Source organism: Cucumis sativus, chromosome 6, assembly GCF_000004075.3.
Source record: "Cucumis sativus cultivar 9930 chromosome 6, Cucumber_9930_V3, whole genome shotgun sequence".
Classification (NCBI taxonomy): domain Eukaryota; kingdom Viridiplantae; phylum Streptophyta; class Magnoliopsida; order Cucurbitales; family Cucurbitaceae; genus Cucumis; species Cucumis sativus.
In genome coordinates, this window is record NC_026660.2 from 16,476,107 (window position 1) to 16,496,914 (window position 20,808).

The 20,808-nt window shown below is 37.2% G+C and overlaps 1 protein-coding gene and 1 pseudogene across 1 annotated transcript; both read left to right on the plus strand.

Moving 5' to 3' along the window:
- Positions 1 to 18,254, plus strand: part of LOC116404506 — a 35,041-nt pseudogene extending 16,787 nt beyond the window's left edge.
- LOC116404621 (leucine-rich repeat-containing protein 9-like) lies at positions 10,209 to 14,180 on the plus strand. The gene has a single exon (XM_031887706.1). The coding sequence runs from the start codon at positions 12,604 to 12,606 to the stop codon at positions 14,041 to 14,043; it is 1,440 nt and encodes a 479-aa protein (XP_031743566.1). The 5' UTR covers positions 10,209 to 12,603; the 3' UTR covers positions 14,044 to 14,180.
- Positions 18,255 to 20,808: the final 2,554 nt, after the last annotated feature.

Sequence of the window (20,808 nt, forward strand, 5' to 3'; positions counted from 1 at the left end):
CAGCAGAAGCCTTGGCCCCCATTATTCTACACTCTACATCAATTCCCCTGAATATGTTTTTGCTACCAACTCAAAAGTGATAGAGTCTAAAGAATCACTTTAGATGGTGGTTTGCCAACCCATGAGGCTTTTCTTTGAGTTCGAAGAAATGGCACGAGCTCGATCCTCATGAAATTGATGTCAACTGAGTTGATTTAATTGGAAATGATGTTAGGGTTGAAAGAGAGCTTGATTGCATCAAATGAATCAGGAGGGAGAAGGGGAAAGTGGTGATGTAAGAAGAATGTGGTTAGCTGGGTCATAGTCTTAGGTTAATTCCATTTTTTACCACCACTTGTATTAAAACTCTATAAGTGGAAGTCTTCCCCTCATGTATGGACAAATACTGAATTATCTTTTGTTCGAAGAGTTCTCGTAGATTTTCTAGAAAGATCTCCTTGCTTTTGTTCAATTCATTCATTGTGTGGTGGGGAAGGGGAGAGATACTTCCTTTTGGGAAGACCATTGGATGGGGGAGAGATACTTACTTTTGGGAAGACCATTGGATGGGGGAGAGACCTCTCTGTTTCTTATTCCCTCTTTCGTATCATTTTCTTGATCACAAACACTGTTTTGTTGCTGATATTCTCGTGTGGTCTAGGAGCTCGTATTCCCTCTCTTTTGGGTTCTGTTGTGCTTTTTCCTATAGGGAAACAATAGAGGTACTTGAGGGCCACTCGTTTAGACGTGGGTGAAGTGGTTCTCCCCTAGGTCTATCTGTTTTCTTGTGCTGTGGAGGATTGAGATTCCTAGGAAAGTTAAGTTCTTTAGTTGGCAAGTTTTACACGACCGTAAAAAGAAAAAAAAACAGGATGGATAGGCTTAAGAGGAAGATGCTCTCGCTTGTAGGTCCTTTCTTGTTGCATTCTTTGTAGAAAAGGGAGGGAGATCTGGACCACATTCTGGGCATTGTGAGTTTTCCAGCTTGGTTTGGAACTCTTTGTTTTAGACATTTGGCGTTAGGGGGACTTGACATAGAGATGTGTGTGCGTTGCTTGAGGAGTTCCTTCTCAACCCTGACCAGTGAGAAGGGCACTTCCTTTGGGTCATGGGGGTGTGTTCTATTTTATGGGTGGTGTGGGGTGAGCAGAACAATGGGGTTTTTAGGGGTGGGGAGAGGGTCCCCAGTGAGATTTGGTCCCTTGTACGTTATCATGTTTCTTTGTGGGCCTTGAATTCGAAGGAATTTTGTAATTATTCTATAGGTGTTATTTTGCATAGTTGGGTCCCTTTTTCTAGAGGGTTCCCTTCCTTTTAGTGGGCTGGCTTTTGGTTAGCCTCCTATTCTCTCTTTTTTTTTCCTCATTGAAATTGGTTTTATCATCATATAAACAAAAAATACTCACCCTCAAAGTCAAGTTTATTTATTTATTTTGAAACGGAGACAAATCTTTTTTATTAATATGCACTCAAAGTACAAGAGAGTTATACAAAGAGAGTAATACAAAGTCAAGTTTATTTGTACTCTGCTTATATTTGGAAAGTTGTTAAAGATTCAATGAAACTCCTCTAAAAATAACTCATTGTAGGTATAAAATCGATTGACCATACACTTCACTACTAAAATGGCTATCCTTCACGTATTATATGAATATTTACTATATGAATCCTGCGCAATATAGACATTGGCTCCCTTTTTTTTTTGTTTTATTAATTTGTTTTTGTTTATTATAATCATAATGAACTTAGGTGAGCCCTAATATCTTTCCATCTTTACATTTACACTAGAGTTTTTTCACAATCTTTTGGTTCATAATTTTGTCGACCCTTTGATTGGGTTTGAGTTGTTTGACTTTTTTTGCTAGTTTCTTGTTTGTAGGTTTGGAATCTTTGTAGTTTTAATGTAATTTATTTATTAGCATTGTGTTAGATACCTACATTTGTATACATGGGTTTATATTGTATAAGGGTAATTAGATTAGTATAGGGTTAGGGGTATAAGGGTAATTAGATACTTAGGAAGTTACTAGTAGTTATTGTGTAAGTGTGGTTACTAGTAGCTATTATGTGTGGTTACTAGGGTGGTTACATCTTGTTATAAATGGAGGGAGGGTAAGTGAGAGAGAGAGGTTATTATGTGGAGTGATTTAGGGCTTGGGTGAGAGTACTCAAGAGGGAGGTTCCAAGTGCCTTATACTTGGGTTTATCTTGTATTTTCTTATAGTTCATTATAATAAATTAATATCTTGTTCTTGTTAGCAACTTTCTAACACATTGTTAATTTTGCCAATAGCTCATATCTCCCTTTGTAATTAGATCTTTTAATGAGTATTAATAATTGCTAGGCTCTTCTTTATTAGTTTTGTGGGTGGGGGTTTCCTCAACCCTTTCCTCTTAGATGGTCCTTCTTGGCTTTTTTTGTTGAATATACATATGCTTTTCTTATTAGAAAAAGAGATTTACTTATGATGTTAGACATCAGTCTCTGATTATTACCTAATATGAGTTACTATTGCTCTTTAGGTCTTCCAATGCGTAAATGCAACTTGTGGTTATTTTTATCATCCTAAATGTATTTCAAGATTGCTTCATCCGGAGAATAAAGTTGCCGCTGGAGACCTTGAGAAGAAGATTGCATCTGGAGAATCTTTCTCATGCCCTGTGCATAAGTGCTCTGTTTGTGCGCTCGGCGAAAATAAGAAAATATGGGAACTACAGTTTGCTGTTTGTCGACGGTGTCCAAAATCATACCACAGGAAATGCTTACCAAGGTATCCTTTGAATTTCTATATAGTGAATCAGAGTGTAATTTTTTAAGTTCTGGTGCTTAATTGGTTAAAGAATGCATTGTTTTTGTTAGGAAAATCACTTTTGAAGGTTCTGAGGATGGTGAAACCCCGACCAGGGCATGGGAAAAGCTATTACCTAATCGCATTTTGATATATTGCTTGTAAGATTGCTGTGTCAGCTGTTACTACTATTTCCTTTAATCAGTATTGGCCTATTAATGTTTTTTTTTCATTTAATTTGACCAGGGACCACGAGATTGATGAAGAAATTGAGACTCCTGCTAGAGACCATATAAAATTTCCTGGTCTTGAAGAGAGTAGGCTTCCCATTCAGAAAAGGAAACTTCCTATCAGTGATACAAGACGAGGGAAGACGATAGTTTTTCGTGGGAGTAGGGAGAATGTTGTATCAAAGAAGGGATCTATGCCAGATGACCTTCAGGGAAAATCTGCTGCAAAAGTATCCAAATCATTTGAGAGGTCCTCATCTGATGGGAAGCTTCTTGGTAAAGTGACTGCGAAATCATTGTGGAGTTCTGAGTCTAAAAATGTGAAATTGGTAACATTTCAAGAAACTGTTTGAATCAAAAAGGAGAATCTGTCCTCATGGACATTGATAAGACGATCAAAGTGAAAAAATCCTCCTTAGTTGGCAAGTCTGCCATACCAACCAAGAGATTTGATCCAAGTAAGATTTACAAGGAGGATAGAAGTGGGATGCTCCTATTAGATGCCAATTCGGAGAGGAGGTAACTGCCATTTGTACTTCACATTTGGTTTTGATGCCCTCACCCTTAAAAAATGAATTAAGGAATGACAACAGTTATAAACTTCCCTAAAGTGCACGCTTGCATGTTTGGTAAAGTGGATTTGTTTCTAAAATATTCTTTCTTTTAACCTAGGTTAATGGACATGATGAAAAATGTTGCATCGTCAATTACTTTGGAAGACGTAATTAAGAAGCACAAAGTCCCATCTACTCATGCATATTCTTTAAAACATGTAGTGGACAAGACAATTAAGATGGGGAAGTTGGAAGGGTCAGTTGTGGTAAGAAAATTATTAACTTTTGTATCCTTAAAGTGATCTCGTGGTTTCTTATCCCTTAATGGTCTACTGTTTTGGTTGTTAGGCTGTTCGAGCTGCTCTGCGCAAGCTTGAGGAAGGATGTTGCATTGAGGATGCAGAAGCTGTTTGTGAGCCTGAAGTTCTTAACCACATATTTAAGTGGAAGGTGCTTACAATTTCTTATTGCACTGTTCTAAAGAAATTTCTTAGGCTTTTATTTGCTCAGCTGCTTTGACGAAATTTTTGACAAAGCATGGTCTTATACTGACTAATATTTTGTGTTTTCGAAGTTTTGAACTATTTTGTGCTTTCATCTTAGACATTCGGCCCCTGCTCTCTATTTTCCTGTTTACATCTTTTTCCTTATGCTGAATCATTTGGTGGCAGATGCCTTTTCTCGTTTTAGTAGCTCTAGGATATTGTTGGGATTCTGTCATTTGTTGTTTGATAGAGAAGCAACTGACATAGTGGCTCTTGTATCCTCGAACGAGACATTTGATATTAATACGAAGGAGAAGGATTGTTTCTCTTTTGGAGCTTGAATCCTTCTAAAAGTATTTCTTGTAGTTCCCTCTTTTGGAGCTTTTGTGAAAATTTTAAGAATGTAGTTCCCTCTTTTAGAGATTTTGTAAAATTTTTCTAGAAGACTTAGCACTTCTGTTTGTGGTAAGTCAATCATGGAAGACTTCTACAGATATTTCTTTTAAAAAGGAGACAGCCTCTTTATTAATATTAATATAATAATAATGAGACAAAAGCTCATAATACAAAAGAATTATACAATGAGCATGTAAGCATGGATCGGGGGTGCACCTGGACATCTCAACTAGGTTGACACCCCCTTAACACCCTCATCATATCCAACCAAGCTAAAACCCGTAACAAAGGAGTAATGGCTAAAGGCAAAACAAACACAAAAGAAGTACAGGGAAATACAAATACAAATACAAGACTAAACATCCTTCTAAATAAAAGGCGACCAAAAACTTGCACCAAGACAAACTCGAGATCATAGGAGGAAGAACACTATGAGGAGGCTGAAAAGAGGAAGACTTTTACAGATTAGATTGGTTTTTAGAAAGATGATCCTTTTTGTAGGGCTGCTTTTTCACATTCTGTATTGGTGGGCAGAAAAAAGACTTCAATCATATCTTTTTGAATCATGACTTTGTTTGGTTAGTTTGGAGTTGTTTCTATGAGGTGTTTGACTTTCCTTTTGCTAGACACATGCTGTGTTTTAGAAAGCCTCCTAGGCGCATGCATAGTGCCTCGCCTTGCACACAAGTGCATCAGATGTGGTGCTTTCAGTGAAGCCCTACGGCCCAAAGTCCTAGGCATTGGGGTTTTTTTTTCATTATTTTAAAAAAGTAATTATTAGGGTTTTTTCCTTCCATATTAATTATAAATAATAAAATTTGCTTGGCCTAAATGGAATATTTTTTTTTCCTATGGTTACTTTTATTTTTTTCTTTTATATTCCAATTCAACTATCCTCTTTTTTATCTTGTATTTTTATATTATCTTGTATTATATATAGAGAGACTGCACCTTAAAAAAAAAACCCACATTTTTTTTCCGCCTTGCACTTAAGCCCTAAAAGACTATTGTGCTTTATTATGCCTTGAGCATTGAAAAACATTAGACACAGAGATCACGGAGATGATTGAGGAGTTTCTTCTTCATCTGTCCTCTAGGTTGTAATTTATTTGACTGGAGTTTCTTTCTTTAATTGGATTCACTTGTGTGAGCTTTGATTTTTTTGGTCTTTCCTTATATAATTATTTTTTTTCTCAATGTAAGTCTTGTTCTTTTTTCTTGGTCTTCAATGAATTTTTGTGTATTTGAATTAAATGTGTTAGCATCGTTGAATTCTTTGTTTTCTTTGAACAATCACTTTTAACTGACTTTGTGAATTCCTTTACTGTAGAGCAAACTCAGAGTATATCTTGCACCATTTCTGTATGGCATGCGCTACTCCTCCTTTGGTCGTCATTTTACAAAAGTTGAGAAACTTGTGGAGGTATACTTGTTTTTGCAGCAATGTTTTTCTTCGATTTAAGAGTACTTTGGTTGTCTTATCTTTTTAATTATGGAAGCATGGTCATGATATGTTATACTGGGTACTTCAAGGAACTTGTTTGGTGACAACAAGATTGTATTGGGGGCAAAGTATCAAAAATCCATTGTCGAAGCATGATGTGTACTACTGCACATCGGGACTCCCAACGATAAGCCAGAATTCAAGTAGTACAACCTTAATTGAACTTGGAGATTTAAGACATATGAGAAATCCAAACTTCTCTCTTTTATGTACGTTCATTAAATAAACATAAAACTGCTCTAAGTTCTCTCTCTCCTCCTCTCCTCTCCCCTCCCTCCACCCCACTCCTTCCGATCTCCCCTCTCCGACAGCCAGGTTTTTTAAGCAGTCCTCTCTGTTAAGTCTCAGAGATCACCATGGAGGTGGTTAGCTGGAAAATTGACCAGTCACACTATTGCATTTGACATGAAGGAGATTGTTGCTTCATTGAAGATGTAGAAGCCGGCAGAAGCATCTCTCTATCCGTTTGCCAACTTAGATGGATCTGGTCAGCATTAACTGATCTTATCATTTTCCGGTAGGTTGACACTTCAGGAAATTTGGGGATGTCGACAAAGGCAGATTGAGAATTTCAAAGTTTCAAGCTAAGTTGGAATGGATACTGAGCTGTGATCATTGGCCATATTCAGGGGGCTCTTCAATATCAGAGTGTGCTTAGGTAGTGAGAAGCAAGACTGGAAGTTGTTTTGCTCAATGCTAGATAAGTTTGTCGAAAAACTGGATTATGCTAGATGGTTTTCTAATAATTCCCTCAAGATTCCTCCTTCGAATTTGAATAGGAAACTAAGTTATGTTGAATTGGCAAAATCAAGTCTTTCCAGTTCCCCTGTTCCAAGACCTATATTTAAGGTAATTGACCAGACTCCTAGTAAAAAAAGCAAGGCTCAAAAGTTAGTCCATCTTCCCCCTTCAAAACAGAAGGATTTGCTGATTAAGAATCTTGAAGTTGTGAAAGTCAATTTTGAAAATTTATGGACTATAACAAAGTTATTTGCCTCAGATGACTGGAAACTGATCCGTAAGGTTGGAAGCTTTTTTCCAATAAAATATTGTTACAAATCCTTTATACGATGAGAATGCCCTCATTAGCATTGACCGAGGATCAATTTTAGATCTCATCCATGAGGAAGGAAAATGGCAAGCCTGGGGGAATTTTCTCAAATTTGAAAGCTGGTTTAAATTTAAACACAGCCGGCCACTCGTCCAAAAAGGGAATGGCGGTTGGCTAAAAATTAAAAAACTTCCCTGGGATTATTGGTGTAGGAGTACCTTTGAGGTCATTGGGGATCATTTTGGAGGTCTCTTAGATATAGCCTCCGAAAGTCTAAATTTAATTAATGTTAGTGAAGTTCGGATTCAAGTTAAGAAGAATTCTTGTGGTTTTGTGCCATCCACGATTGAAGTCACTGATCTAAGGAGGGGAAATATATATCTTCATTTTGGAGATTATGAATTCCTAAACCATAATATTCCCCTCAGAGCTGAAGAGTCCTCTTTTAATCTTTAAATGAAAGGAATAAAGGAAAAGGGGCCCACTTCAATAAATCTTTGAGTTATAACGATTTTAGCCCAAGAATTTCGGAGGACCTTAGCAAATTTATTGCAAAAAAGCGTTACAAAATGTTTCTGTTTTTAATATTCCAGTAGCCAAAGAGTCCTCTTTTGAGTCTTTAAATGAAAGGAATAAAAGAATAGGGGCCCACTTCAATAAATCTTTGAGTTATAACGAATTTAGCCCAAGCATTTTGGAGGAAAACCCATCAGACTTATTGCAAAAAAACGTTACAAAACGTCTGATTCTTTTCTTTTTGTTCGAACAGGGGCCAACTTTCTTCAAAAGTGGGTATTTTCAATCGTTCCAAGTGTGCCAAAGACAGCAATTCCTCACATATTCCAAAAATTCTTAAGCACTATATCGCGCAAACCTCCTTCAACAATGTGTGGGCTGCCTTGCTAAAATCTGAATTAAATGGGGTTTGTGACCTTAAAATCCCCCCTTTGGACTGTTTTCGGAATAACACCATCAAGCATTCAGTTTCTGCCAATAACCCAGATCTTTTGGAAGTTTACAGCTTTAAAATCCAGGTCCCTGAGAGTTTTTACAGGTCAGTAAATAGCACTTCTCCTTCAAAGTGTCTCAACATTTCAAATTCCTCCACCTCCACTGCAAAAACATCTTGTCAGCAAGGCTCCCCATGCAAAGCTGAATTAACTCCTAAAGACCAGCCGAAAATTTTCTCACCTATCAGTGTTAGTAGTGAAGAATAAGTTGCTCTTAGTGAAGTTGACCCTAAATTAGATTAAAAAATTGAAGGGACGGACTTAAATGTTTTGTTTAATGAGGAGGGTTTTGTCACAAATAATTTTCGTCCAGATTTGCCTAAAGAGTTGATGTCAATAGTCAGTGATTGTGGAATTATTGTGGTCTAATTTAGAAGTGCAGCCATCCCTATCCTTCTCTCCGCCATAATGAAGATTGTCTCATGGGTCACTAGGGGCATAAATGATTCCTCTTAATGTGCAGCACTAAAAAATTCATCATAATCTGCAATCCAGATGTGTTCATGATTCAAGAGTCTAAGAAAGATAGTTTGAATTCTGTTTTCATAAAATCACTGTGGAGGTCCAAGGTTATTGGCTAGAATTTGTGGCATCTGTTGCGCCATCTGGGGGAATTCTTGTCACATTTTCTTGGCTGGGAAAGGATTTTCTTTCTAGTGAGACCCTTTATCACATTTTTTTTTGTTTTGTCCCGTCTCTTATTTTGGCTAGGAAAGGATTTTGTCCTTGTTCAATTTAGTTTGGACTTTTGATCGCTCTCTAGGCGCTAATGTGGTTCAGCTGCTGTCGAGTCTGTTTTTTCCCAAAAATCTCGCATCATTTGGATAACTTTGTTAAAAGCTTTATTTTCAGAATTATGGTTTGAGTGGAATCAACATTTCTTCCATGATAAAGCAAAGTCAAAGAGCAGAAATTATGTGTGCAGTAGATCTTAGTGTTGCAGCTTGGTGTTCATTAAAAAATGAGTCTGCTAATTTTTCCATTCAAGATATTTACCTCAATTGGAATGCCTTTCTTAATCGAGCCTAACCATTGCCGGTTCATTTTCTCTCCATTTGCAGTTCTTACTGTCTGAAGTTTGAAGCTTTGAAGTCTTGACCTTGTTTAATTTTATTTTGAGATTGTAATTGTTTTTTGGGGTTTCTTTTAATTTTCTGTTTTTTTTTCTGGACCTGGTAATTGGCTGTTTGTTTGTTTTGTTTTGCTTTGATATTTACTCGATAGAACACCAAGTAGTGTGTTCTACTAGTTTATTTATCAGCCAAACTTTTACAGAAAACAGAACTAACACAGAGTCTTGAAAACAAAGTACAACACAAGAACTAATACAAAGTTCAACATAAAACAACAAAACAGTAAAGGAGTTCACGATAATGGAAATAACTTGCTACAGACTACAGAAACTGAACACTTTCTGCATTCCCTGCTCTCCAGGAAATTACAGCCCTCCACTTCCAGAAACTGACTAACCACCCCTCTCTTCCCTTCCTTCTTTCCCTTTTAACTCTCTCCCATGTAATTAACCATGGTCCCCACCAAGGTGGTTTCCACTTCTTTCTCCATTTCCCTTCTCTTGTTCACGTGCAACTGCCTCCTTTTTCCTCCAGCTATATTGTAAAATAATTGGTGGTCTATCATCACTTTTTCGGGATATGATGATTGACGCTATGGGGGTGTCGACCTAGTTGATATGTCCCCTTTCTATTTCTTCTTTATTGCTCTCTTTGTATAATTTTCTTGTACTTAGGGTTCTTATTAATAAAGAAGTTTTGTCTCCGTTTCAAAAAAACATGAAACTGCTCTCTCTCAGCAGTGTTTTCAAAGCGCAAGGGGCACCTCAAGGTGAGAGGCGACATAAAGGCAATGCCTGAGCGAAGCGAGGTGCAATGAATGAATAAATAAATAAATAATATATGAGGTAGAACATAAGTTTATAGACAAATGTCAAAGCCTCAAAGATTAATAATAGTTCTGTAATCAAGAAAAATGAACAAAATCGATTGTATAATTCTCTTGTACTTTCAGTTTGAGTTCTATTTAATAAAGAAGTTTGTCTCCATTTCAAAAAATAAAAAATAAAAATGAACAGAACTCTATAAGTACAAGTTTAAAACACCATCAAATATCAAATTCATCAACATCCCCATCTAACTCTATGGTTTCGTCCATTGCTCCTCGGCCATTGTTCTCCTTGATGTCTAATTCATCTAACTCTATGGTTTCGTCCATTGCTCCTCGGCCATTGTTCTCCTTGATGTCTAATTCCTCTTCATCGTCGTCCTCATCTTCATTACTAACTACTTGTATAGTTGGTGCTTGCTTTTGAACTCTAGAAGTGGAGGGAGAGGTAGTTGACTTTCCTTTTGATCTAGTGTACATGAGGGGTTCTCTAACGCCGCTAGCACGAGCTACATCTCCCCATGTGAGGTCGTTGTCATAAAAAACTAGCTCATTGTCAACTTCAGCTTCATCATTTTCTTCATCCAATGTTTCGACCAACCATTCATTACTCTCGTCGATATGATTTAAAGAGATTGGATCAAGTTGATCCTTTAGATTTTTTTTGAAAAGGAAACAACCTCATTTATTAATAAATGAACAATGAAACTAAATCTTATAGTATAAGAGGATTATACGATGAGCATTCAAACCAAGGATAAGGATGTGCATTTGAGCATCCCAGCTAAGTTGACACCCTCTTAGTATCCTTATCATATCCTACATAATAAAAAGATAGAACAACTAATAACGTCCAAGTGCAGGACTAACCACAACCAATACAACTCAAAAAGGACATAAGAAACAACTTCTAACCAGACTAGGAATTAAAAATACAGCCAGACAAAGAAAGATTCTGAAACGGTTGGAAACACCAGAGGCTGTGAGCCAAATCTGAATCATCAACAAGGAGGAAAGTTAAAAGGGCTGCCAGTTTAGTAAGATATATTGCATAGAGAAGTCTTTAAATTGTTTTCGTAGAGAGCATCACAAAGAGGCATTCAGACGTGCGCACTCGTATCTATTGAACCAAGAGGAGGCTTTATTGTGGAAGACTCGCAGATTTCTCTCAAACCACAGTTCCAACAAAATTTCCTTGACGGTATTGCACCAAAGCAAGGAGGCATTTTTTCATCATAACCGGACCAAGAAGTAACTGTCTAACATTATTCTTGCATTCTTTATCAAGGTCTCAGCTGAGATTAAAGGTGTGAAAGAGTTTACTCCTACACTTGGCAGCATATACACATTCAAACAAGTGCTGGAGTTCCGCATGAAATTTGAGATAGAATGGGCATATATGTGGCGAAATATAATGAGTGGGTAACTTCTTTTGCATAATGGATGCACAAATTGAACTCCTGAACAACATAATCGATAGAGTTATACTTACCCTCGGGCTTTTAGATTTCTGAAGGCTTTTTTCCAACTGTAGGTCCATCGGAGTGGCAGGAGACAAGTGCTTCGATAATGACTTTACTGAAAAAACCCCATTAGTTTCCATTAACCAGATTCTTTTATTCTCAATATTGGATAATCTTGTCCTTTCCAAGGAGCCCAGGAGAAGTTGAAAATTAGAGATTTCAAGCTCCTAACAATCTTCTGAAATCAAGAAACCCAGAGGAAGTGGAGGCGTTCCAATGTTCTACAACCGAGCCTTTTGGATTAAGGGCAATTCTGTACAGCTTGGGAGTGTGGTCTTCAAAGCAATTCTATCCATTCATGGATCCAACCAAAACAAAATTTTGTCACCCTTTCCAACTTTAAAAGCTGCCACACTATCTAGAAATATTTATCCAAGGGCTTCTTAAACTTGAATTTTCTTTGCCACTTGTGTGCCACTGGAAGAGGCTACTCCCGTGAATACTACAAACCACCTTATACCATAGAGAGTTTTGTTCTGCCATGAACCTCCACCTCCACTTGGCAAGAAGAGTAATGTTTCTAAATTTCAGCTTGTCCAGCCCAAGGCCCCCATCTCCTTGGGGTTTGGAAACTAATTCCCATTTCACTAGGTGGTTCAACTTGCTACCGTTGTTCCCTTCTCAAAAGAAGTTCCTCCATGGTTCTTTCAATGGAATTAGAGATTTTTTTGGCATGAGGAATGTTTAGCAATTCCTCATGGATGCCGCTAAGGAGATCTTACTTTCCCCAATATTAATTCCGCATATAGATGACTTTTCCCAATTTATCTTTTGCCCATAACACTAAAATATTTCAAGCGTCTTTTTAACGTTTTCATGAATAACTTCATCAAACTTGGAAAATATTAAGGTGTTGTCTGCAAATTGAAGGAGGGGAACATGAACATTGTTCTTTCCTACCATGAAACCTTCATACAAACCGTTCAAGTGTAGATTTGAGATGAAACTACTAAGCACTTCGCTAACCAGAAGAAAAGAAAGAGGGAAAGGGGATCCCCTTGCTTTAACCCTCTTGAGGCTTGAATTCTTCCTCTGGGCCTCCCATTGACGAATTCTGAATACTTAGGGTTTTTAACACAATCCATGATCAATCCAGCACACAAGCAGCAGAGACAGCGGAGTTTGAAGGCGTTTTCGGAGGCAGTGTCTGTTCCTAACAGAGAAAACTAGGGTTTTCACGACTATGTCTTGCTTGGATATACAGCAAGTTCTCAATGATTACAAAACCAAAGACCCACTCACCATCACTACTCTCAAGCTCAATCAAAAGGCTCTTTCTGATATAAATGGTTTGTCCCTTTTCAAAAACTTGGAGAAGCTTGATTTGACATTCAACAATCTCACATCGCTTCAGGGGTTGGAGTCATGCACCAATTTGAAGTGGCTCTCAGTTGTACAAAACAAACTTGATAACTTAAAAGGAATTGAAGGGCTTTCTAGACTTAATGTATTAAATGCGGGAAAGAATAAGCTTCGGTCAATGGACGAAATTAGACCCCTTGTTGGCTTTTGTGCTTTGATTTTGAATGACAATGAGATTGCTTCTATTTGCAAGCTTGATCAGATGAAGAACCTGAATACTCTGGTTCTTTCTAGAAATCCAATCCACAGTATTGGAGATTCTCTGTTGAAAGTGAATTCAATGAAAAAGCTATCCCTTTCTAACTGCAAACATCAATCTATTGAATCCCTCAAGTTTTGTATCGAACTTAAAGAGCTTAGACTTGCTCACAATGAAATCAGGATGCTCCCCAATGCTTTGGCTCATAACAAGAAGTTGTTGAATTTGGATTTGGGAAATAATGTCATCATGAGATGGTCAGATTTAAAGGTATTGAGTTCATTAGGCTATCTGAGGAATATTTATGTTCGAGGGAATCCTATTGCTGAAAGTGCTAAGTTAGATAAAAAGATTTGTCGACTGGTTCCAGGCTTGCGTGTATTGAATGCGAGATCAATTGATAAATGCATTCAGAATGAGAATGATAATGGGAGTGATAAAGAAGACGACACTCCAATCAGGAGCCTAGATCGTCAAAAAGAGAAAAAGGATAGAAAACTGAATGGGAATGTTGAAACACACCCGTCTGTTCAAGGCACTGATGGCAAACTTGATCATACTAATGGTGCTGATGTGGACAGGAAGTTGGAACGCAAAAAACGTAAGATGGATAAGGTCACCAGGGAGGAGAAAGTAATTCCATCTCTTGACAATAAGATAAATCTCGGTACCAATGATATTGATAAGGAAAAGAAGACTTCAAAGCAGAAAAGAACAAAAAGCAATAAGGAGCCATCTTTGCCAATACACAAGGAGACACTTACCAAGATTGAAAACCATAAGAAGAAAGCAAAGAAGGAAGGGGAAAGGCAGATTGGTGTTATTGACGACGCTGAAGTGCCATTTGAACAGCTTTTCGGAGATGATCTTATTGAAGACATGGATGCTGTTCTCCAAAAGGTTGGTGAGAAAGAAGTAGAGGAGATGAATTTAAAGCCTAACTTGGCATCATTTTCAGCTAATAGAAAGGAATCTAAAAGCCAAGATCGAGTTGGAAGGTTACAAATATCCCCAATAGTTGAAATTGGAATGGACGGAATATCAACATGGGGGGATGAGTAATTGCAATGCAAAGGCATTCAGTTACTTAGGAAAATTTGGATCAATCATGGCAGCACCGTGGTCGGACAGGTGTGGAATGCAGTAATAGAAAAAGAGAATGGGTTTTAGAAACTCATTTCAGTTGTTGGTCTTGCAATGAGCTATGAAGCGTCTTTTGATTTGGGGGAGTTCATGAGATGGAGGATTTTTACTTTTCTGACTTAAACAAGTGACATGCCAAAAGATTTTGTAGCTTGTTGGTACCTGGGCAAGTTCTAATTTGAAACTTACATATTTCTTCTTCAACAGCCTTAAAATAGTGCATAATTAGAACTGTTAATGCCTAAATTGAAACAGAGGTGTTTGGGGGTATATTATTTCAGTTTTTATATTATTTCTATAATAGAGTTTGCCTTGTGTCTCTTAAAAAAAAAACAACACAATCCATGATCGAAGAGATGATCCATCAATGATTGAAATTTTTCTGCTTCAAAATTCTTTCCAAGAAACCCCAATCAACTCGATCAAATGCCTCTCCAAGGTCCAGTTTGTAATCCATCCTTGCTTTTTTTGGACCTATAATACTCCACAACTTTATTTGCAATAAGTACAGGATCCAGAATTTGGCGGCCATCCAAAAAGGCACTTTGAGTGAGAGCTCTAATACTGGGCATAATTATCTTCATTCTTTCAGCAAGCACTTTTGCAATCAATTTGTACAGCAAAGTAGTGAAACTTATGGGCCGGAAATCAATTACCTTTACTGCATCTTCCTTTTTCTTGATCAAGCAAATAAATTTCTCCTTTACATGCATTTAGTTTCCCAGTCCCATAAAACTCATTGAATAATTTACAAAGATTTTCCTTGAGGAGATCCCAAAATTTGATGAAGAATTCTACTGTGAAGCTATCCGGACCTGGAGCCTCTGTTTCTTCCCATTGATTTTAATGCTGCCCTGATCTCCACCAAACTAAATTTTGAAATAAGCCTTTTATTTTGATCTGCTGAAACTACAGACCAATAAAAAACGGAGGTGTGAGGAGATTTCTCATAGAGGGTGCTGTAGAAATCAAGTATTAAATGCTCAATTTCAAAGAATAAAGTGGTTGGGTTTCCTTGATTATTAACAAGCTTCGGAATTAGACTTCTTTTTTTTTTTTTTCTCCCCCGATGAGAACGATGGAAGAAACTCATATTTTTGTTCCCCAATTTCAGCCAAGTCAACTTAGTTTTCTGGATTATATCTCTTTCCTCCCTTCTACAAAGAGCTAGAAGATCCACTCTCTTATTAACAATAAGTGATCCACTGTGCACGTATCCGGTTGATCATATTTTTTCTCTTCTAGTGCGATGGCTTTTAATAAGGTTTCTTCATGACTTTTCTGTTTTCTTTCATAATCTGAATGCCATGATTTGAGTTGACCCTTAATGTTTTGGAGTTGAGTTGATAAGGCAAAGCCCATCCAGCCCGGAGGAGTGCTTGTGGTTAATGAATTTTCAATAAATTGGCAGCAATGCTTGTCTAGCAACCAGCTGTTGCAAAATCGAAAAGGGGAAGGCTCCCACTCGAATGCCCCTGCTTCTAATAAAAAAGGGAAGTGGTTTGAGGAGATCCTTACTTGACGAGTTACACGTGTGTTCGCAAAAGCCTTGTCCCGGTCAAAAGTAACTAAAAATCTGTCAAGCAATGATCTCAAAACTACTCTTCCTTCTCTTGACCATGTTAATTTTCTGTTCAGTAAAATAACTTCAATGAGTTTCCATTCTTCAATGAATTTATTGAATTTCCTCATTCATGCCACAAGTCATTCTACTTGCTGGAAATCGCTCCCCTTTGATTTGGTCATATTAAAATCCCCTCCCAAACACCAAGCTTCTATACAATAACCAATGAGGGAGAGCAGCTCTGACCAAATGAATTTTCTCTCTGTAATCAGTAGGTCCATAAATATTGGTTACCCAACACAACTTATTGCACATTGTTCTGCATTTAACTGACAGTGAGTGGCCCCTTTCAATACTTCAATAAAAGAAAATTTACTTTCATCTCACTTGGTTAACATTCTTCCTGATTTTCCATGAGCTTCAAGAAAGATCCATCCAGTTCCTTTTGATCTCCAAGTGGATTGAAAACAAAGTATTGACCCATTCCAATCTTGAAAGAAATATGGGAAAAAGGAAGATGACAATAGGCAGTAGCTTATAATCCTTTTCCGTGGGATATATGAGGAAGACTTGACACTGAGAATAGGCTTTTGGTTGGAAATGTGAGGAGCTATAATAAGCTGTGAGCACCTTCCACCCAACAGAGAACTTTTGCTTGTAATATCTTTGAATCCACTTGGTCAAAAGGGCCTTAGTATCTCTCCACCTGGCTGCTGTTAGCTTGCACTGCTATTTGGATTCTTGGTTGTGGCCTCTTGATCCTACTTCTGGTTTTACTGTTAGATCCCTTATAGCTGACTTAGTGGGCACGGTTGATCCATTATTGTCTGATTTTTGTTCTGTGATTTGGAAAGATAGATTTTCCTAAAACGATGAAAATTTTTCTTTAAGATCTTAGTTGGGGTGCCATCAATACTGCTGATTGTCTTCCACGTTGCATGCTTTATATGTCTATTTCTCCTTCTTGGTGTCACATGTGTTGCTGCTACGCTGAATCTTCGATCCATTTGTTTTTCCATTTTCCTCTTGCTGCCAATTTTTGGGATATTCTTTTTAGGCTTTTTGATGGTCTTATACGTGTCTTAATAACATTTTGGACACATTGGCTTCTCTTCTGGTGGGTCAACCCTTTGGTGGTACAAAGATGACACTTTGGTTGACATGCGGCGTTCTTTTGGTATCTGTGGGGTGAAAGGAATAAGTGGCTTTTTCATGATTCTTCTTCCTTGTTCAAATATTTTATGGAATTTGTTCTGTCTATTTCTTTTCCTTGGTGTAAAGCTAAGCCCCCCCTCTCTCTATAGATAATCTATTTTAGTTAACAATTGGACATCCTTCTCTTCTATAAGTTCCTTTAGGTGTTTGGGGTTTTCCCCAGATTTCATTTATAAATGAAATGTTTTTTTTACAATTGGACTTCTCTTCTGTACTGGGTATCACCCGAACCCCCTTGCAAAATTAGTTTCTTCACATTATCCCTCTTCACAAAGTGGGAGGAGGCATTTATGAATATTTCTAAAGTGAATACTTCTTTGATGTCCTGACTTATTAAAAGTGTATTGAATTTTCAGATCGCAAAGAACATGGAAGTGTTTATATGGTCCTGAGATTATAAGAGTCTTAATAATCAGGATAGGCTTCAGAATTTGATGAGGTTTAACCTTTTTGCCTGTTCATATGCAGTTTGTATATGGAAAAGGAGGACAATATTTATCACCTTTTTCCTCATTGCTTCTTTGCTTCCAAGGGAAGAAGCTTTCTGCTTAGTACCTTCAGATTTCCGCTTGTCTTTCTAATTCTAATCATATTGATGACTGGCTTTCTCAAGTGAAGTTGAAGTCCTTTGGGGTATGCTGTCGGGGCATTCCTTTAGTTGCGTTGGCTTGAAAGTAACTTTAAACTTTTTGAAGCTAAGTCTTCTGATATAACTTCTTTTGGTGGAAATTTACAACTCATCTCCTTGTGGTGGGCTCATAGTTATAGCCAATTCTTTTGCAATTATCCAATTTCTTTGCATCACAACAATTGGTCAAATTTTCTGCAATTAGTTTTTTTGGGATGGGGTTCACTTTTCACCGTCCCTAAGCTGTTTCTACTTCGCTTTTGTCTGATGATGTCTCTTATAAAACATCAATGTGTGATAGCAGAAGGAAATTGTTAGCAGCCGGTCTTTTTTGCTGTCCAGACATATGGACGTGTTTTCTCCATTATTTTTCCTGTTTAATTTTTTCTCGCTCTCATTATTTTTTCCATTTCATAGTCCTTGTAAATACTAAAATGTCTTCTGCAATGCAGATTGTTGATAGGCTTCATTGGTACATAGAGAAAGGCAATACAGTAAGTCCATTATGTTGATTTGTTTGATTTTTATTATATTGAGCAGAATTCGTTATTTATTTTTCTTAGTGCAACATTTTCTTTCAATGCATTTCATTGTTAGGAGGCTATCTGTTACCTTAAATATTCTTTAGATTCATTATGCACTCCACAATCTCACAAAAAGTACAAGCCTCGTATGTTATCCTTTTGAACTCCTATGATTGTGAAAGTTGAGAGATGTTTACAATCATGGAACCACTCGGGGAGGGGGGGGGGGGGTCATCTAACTCTTCTACAAGCAACCCTTTCAAACTCCCCACGTCCTACTTATCCTTATTTACAAAAAGAAAGGTATCGTCTATGATTGCAGGATTGAAAGATTTTAGAATAAAAAATAGAAGCCATGTTAGATATTCTCTTCGAATTGTGCTCAGGGCAGCAAGTTAATTGGGAGAAGTAAGCATTATATGGAGGCAATATTGATGAGGCTACATTGATCTCTACTTCTTCAAGGCTGAATTGGGAGGCTGGTAATTGCCTTTATATATCTTGGCTTACCTCTTGGTGGTTATTCTAAACAGCAGTCTTTTTGGCAGCCTGTTATAGATAAAGTCCATTTGAAACTCGATAAATGGAAAAGGGTATAACTTGTCCAGAGGGGCCGTTTAACTTTTTTTTTTTTTAAGATAAGAAACATTTCATTGATAAAATGAAACAGGGGAAACCCAAACTCCTAAAGGTGATTAAAAAAATATAGCCAATTAGAAAAGAGAAAGGAGAGACTATAGTTCTTAAAAGGGTGCCCATTTTTGTACCAATAAAAAGCAGTAGATAAAATGGTGTCCAAAAAAGAAGTACAAGAGGCAGTAGAGTCCTGAAACAGCCTCCTATTGTGCTCAGTCCATAAAGTCTAGGAGAAGGCACGAACAATAGCCAACCAAATTGTCTTTTTACATCCCACAAAAAGGTGACCCACCAAGAAGTTTTTATTGGAAAGAGAGATCGACCAACCAAAAAGCATCCCAGATGATGTGCCAAAACTGAGTAGCAAAGGAACGGTGCGCAAATTGGTGAGAGGCAGATTCCGCAGCAGTTTGACACACAACATACCAAGTAGGAGAAAAAGACATATACGACATTTGGCGTTGGAGGCAATCAGCAGTATTAATGGCACCGTGACTAAGTTCCCAGAATAATTTAATTTTCTTTGGGTAGTGATCAGACCGAATAATAGAATAAAGATTTCTGGTAGAGGACCCTATTGAACAAGTTAAATCATCAATTAGGGATTTAACAGTAAAAGAAGCAGAGGAATCAATGACCCGTTAAACTTTATGTAATTCAGTTTTGGCCAACCTACCAACTTATAATATGTCCTTATTCCAAATGCCTTTCTTGGTGATACAAGAATTGGAGACTTTTATGTAACTTCTTTTGGGAAGGTCAAAAAGGCAGCAAGCTGAATCCTTTGGTTAAACAGGAGTTAGCTTCGAAAGCTCTAAAAGATGGTGGTCTAGGGATTGGAAATGAAAACAGAAATACAGCTTTATTGTTTAAATGGAGTTGGAGAATCCTTAAGGAGCAGGACTCTTTATGGTGCAAAATTGTTAGAAGTATTCATGGAGTTGATCCAAATCTTTGGTGCACTTCGGGTAAGCTTGGTTTAGGTTTGAGAAGTCCATGGATCAGCATTTCAAGTTGCAAAGTTTAAGCTTGGTAATGGGAGGAATATATTCCTTTGTACAGATTCATGGTGTACTGTCTTCTCCTTTGGATGGTCTACTCCTATTCCCAATGATATTTGGGCCTACTCACTCTAACATATCCTTTTCAATGAATAAAAAGGGATTATGTGGACACATATGATTCATGCTTATGAATTACATAGAAGAAGAGAATGGACTGCTTCTTCAACGATGTTTTTTGTAGTTCTTCCTCCACAGGGATGTTTGTTGTAGCTCTTGATTTCAATCCCCACCCTAAGGTCATTTCAATTATCATGCTACAGTGATGAGCAACAAGTAGATTGACCTTCAACAATACCATTTGCCAATAGGTTTGCCATAATGCTCTAACAATAAAGTTTATCAAGAAATTAAAATTTCAAGATGAGCAACCTTGCTCTGATACCAATTTTTGGATCGGTATGGCAACCCTAGAGGGGTGAATAGGGTTTAAATAAACTTTTTTGACAAATAAAAAGTAAAATCAACTAATTAGATACTTTTTAAATTTAAATAAAGAACTTTGTAAACTTTGTTAAATAACAAGATTGATAAAAATATATGAATGGAAGTATGCAATCAAACTCAACCAATAAGAGTATGTAACTAAAATTAAATTAAAAAAGAATTAGAGAAGATTTAGAGAAGAAGACACCGTAATTTTATAGTGGTTCGGTTAAACTCAACCTACATCCACTTTCCCAAGCACCTCTTGGGATTTTGATTGAAAATCTTCTTTGGACTCTTTCCACGGATTTGAGCCGAACCGATTCTTGCTCCTTTTTTGGGTTCAAGAGCAAACTCGATCCTTTCCACGGGTTAGGATCCAACCGTTACAATATGTTGAAGTTTTTAAATCATACAAAAGAAAACTCTCTAAAAGAGTGAGTATATAATTTGAAGCTCACAAATTTAATCCTCACAATACAATAAGAAGCTCTCAAGAATAAGATGAAAAGAATAAAAATTGGAAGCTTTAGAGAGAATAACAATGTTGGCTTTTTGCTTGAGGATTGTAAAGATGTTGTGATCTTGTGTAAATGTGAAGTATTTAAAAAGAGAGGAAAGATAAATTCA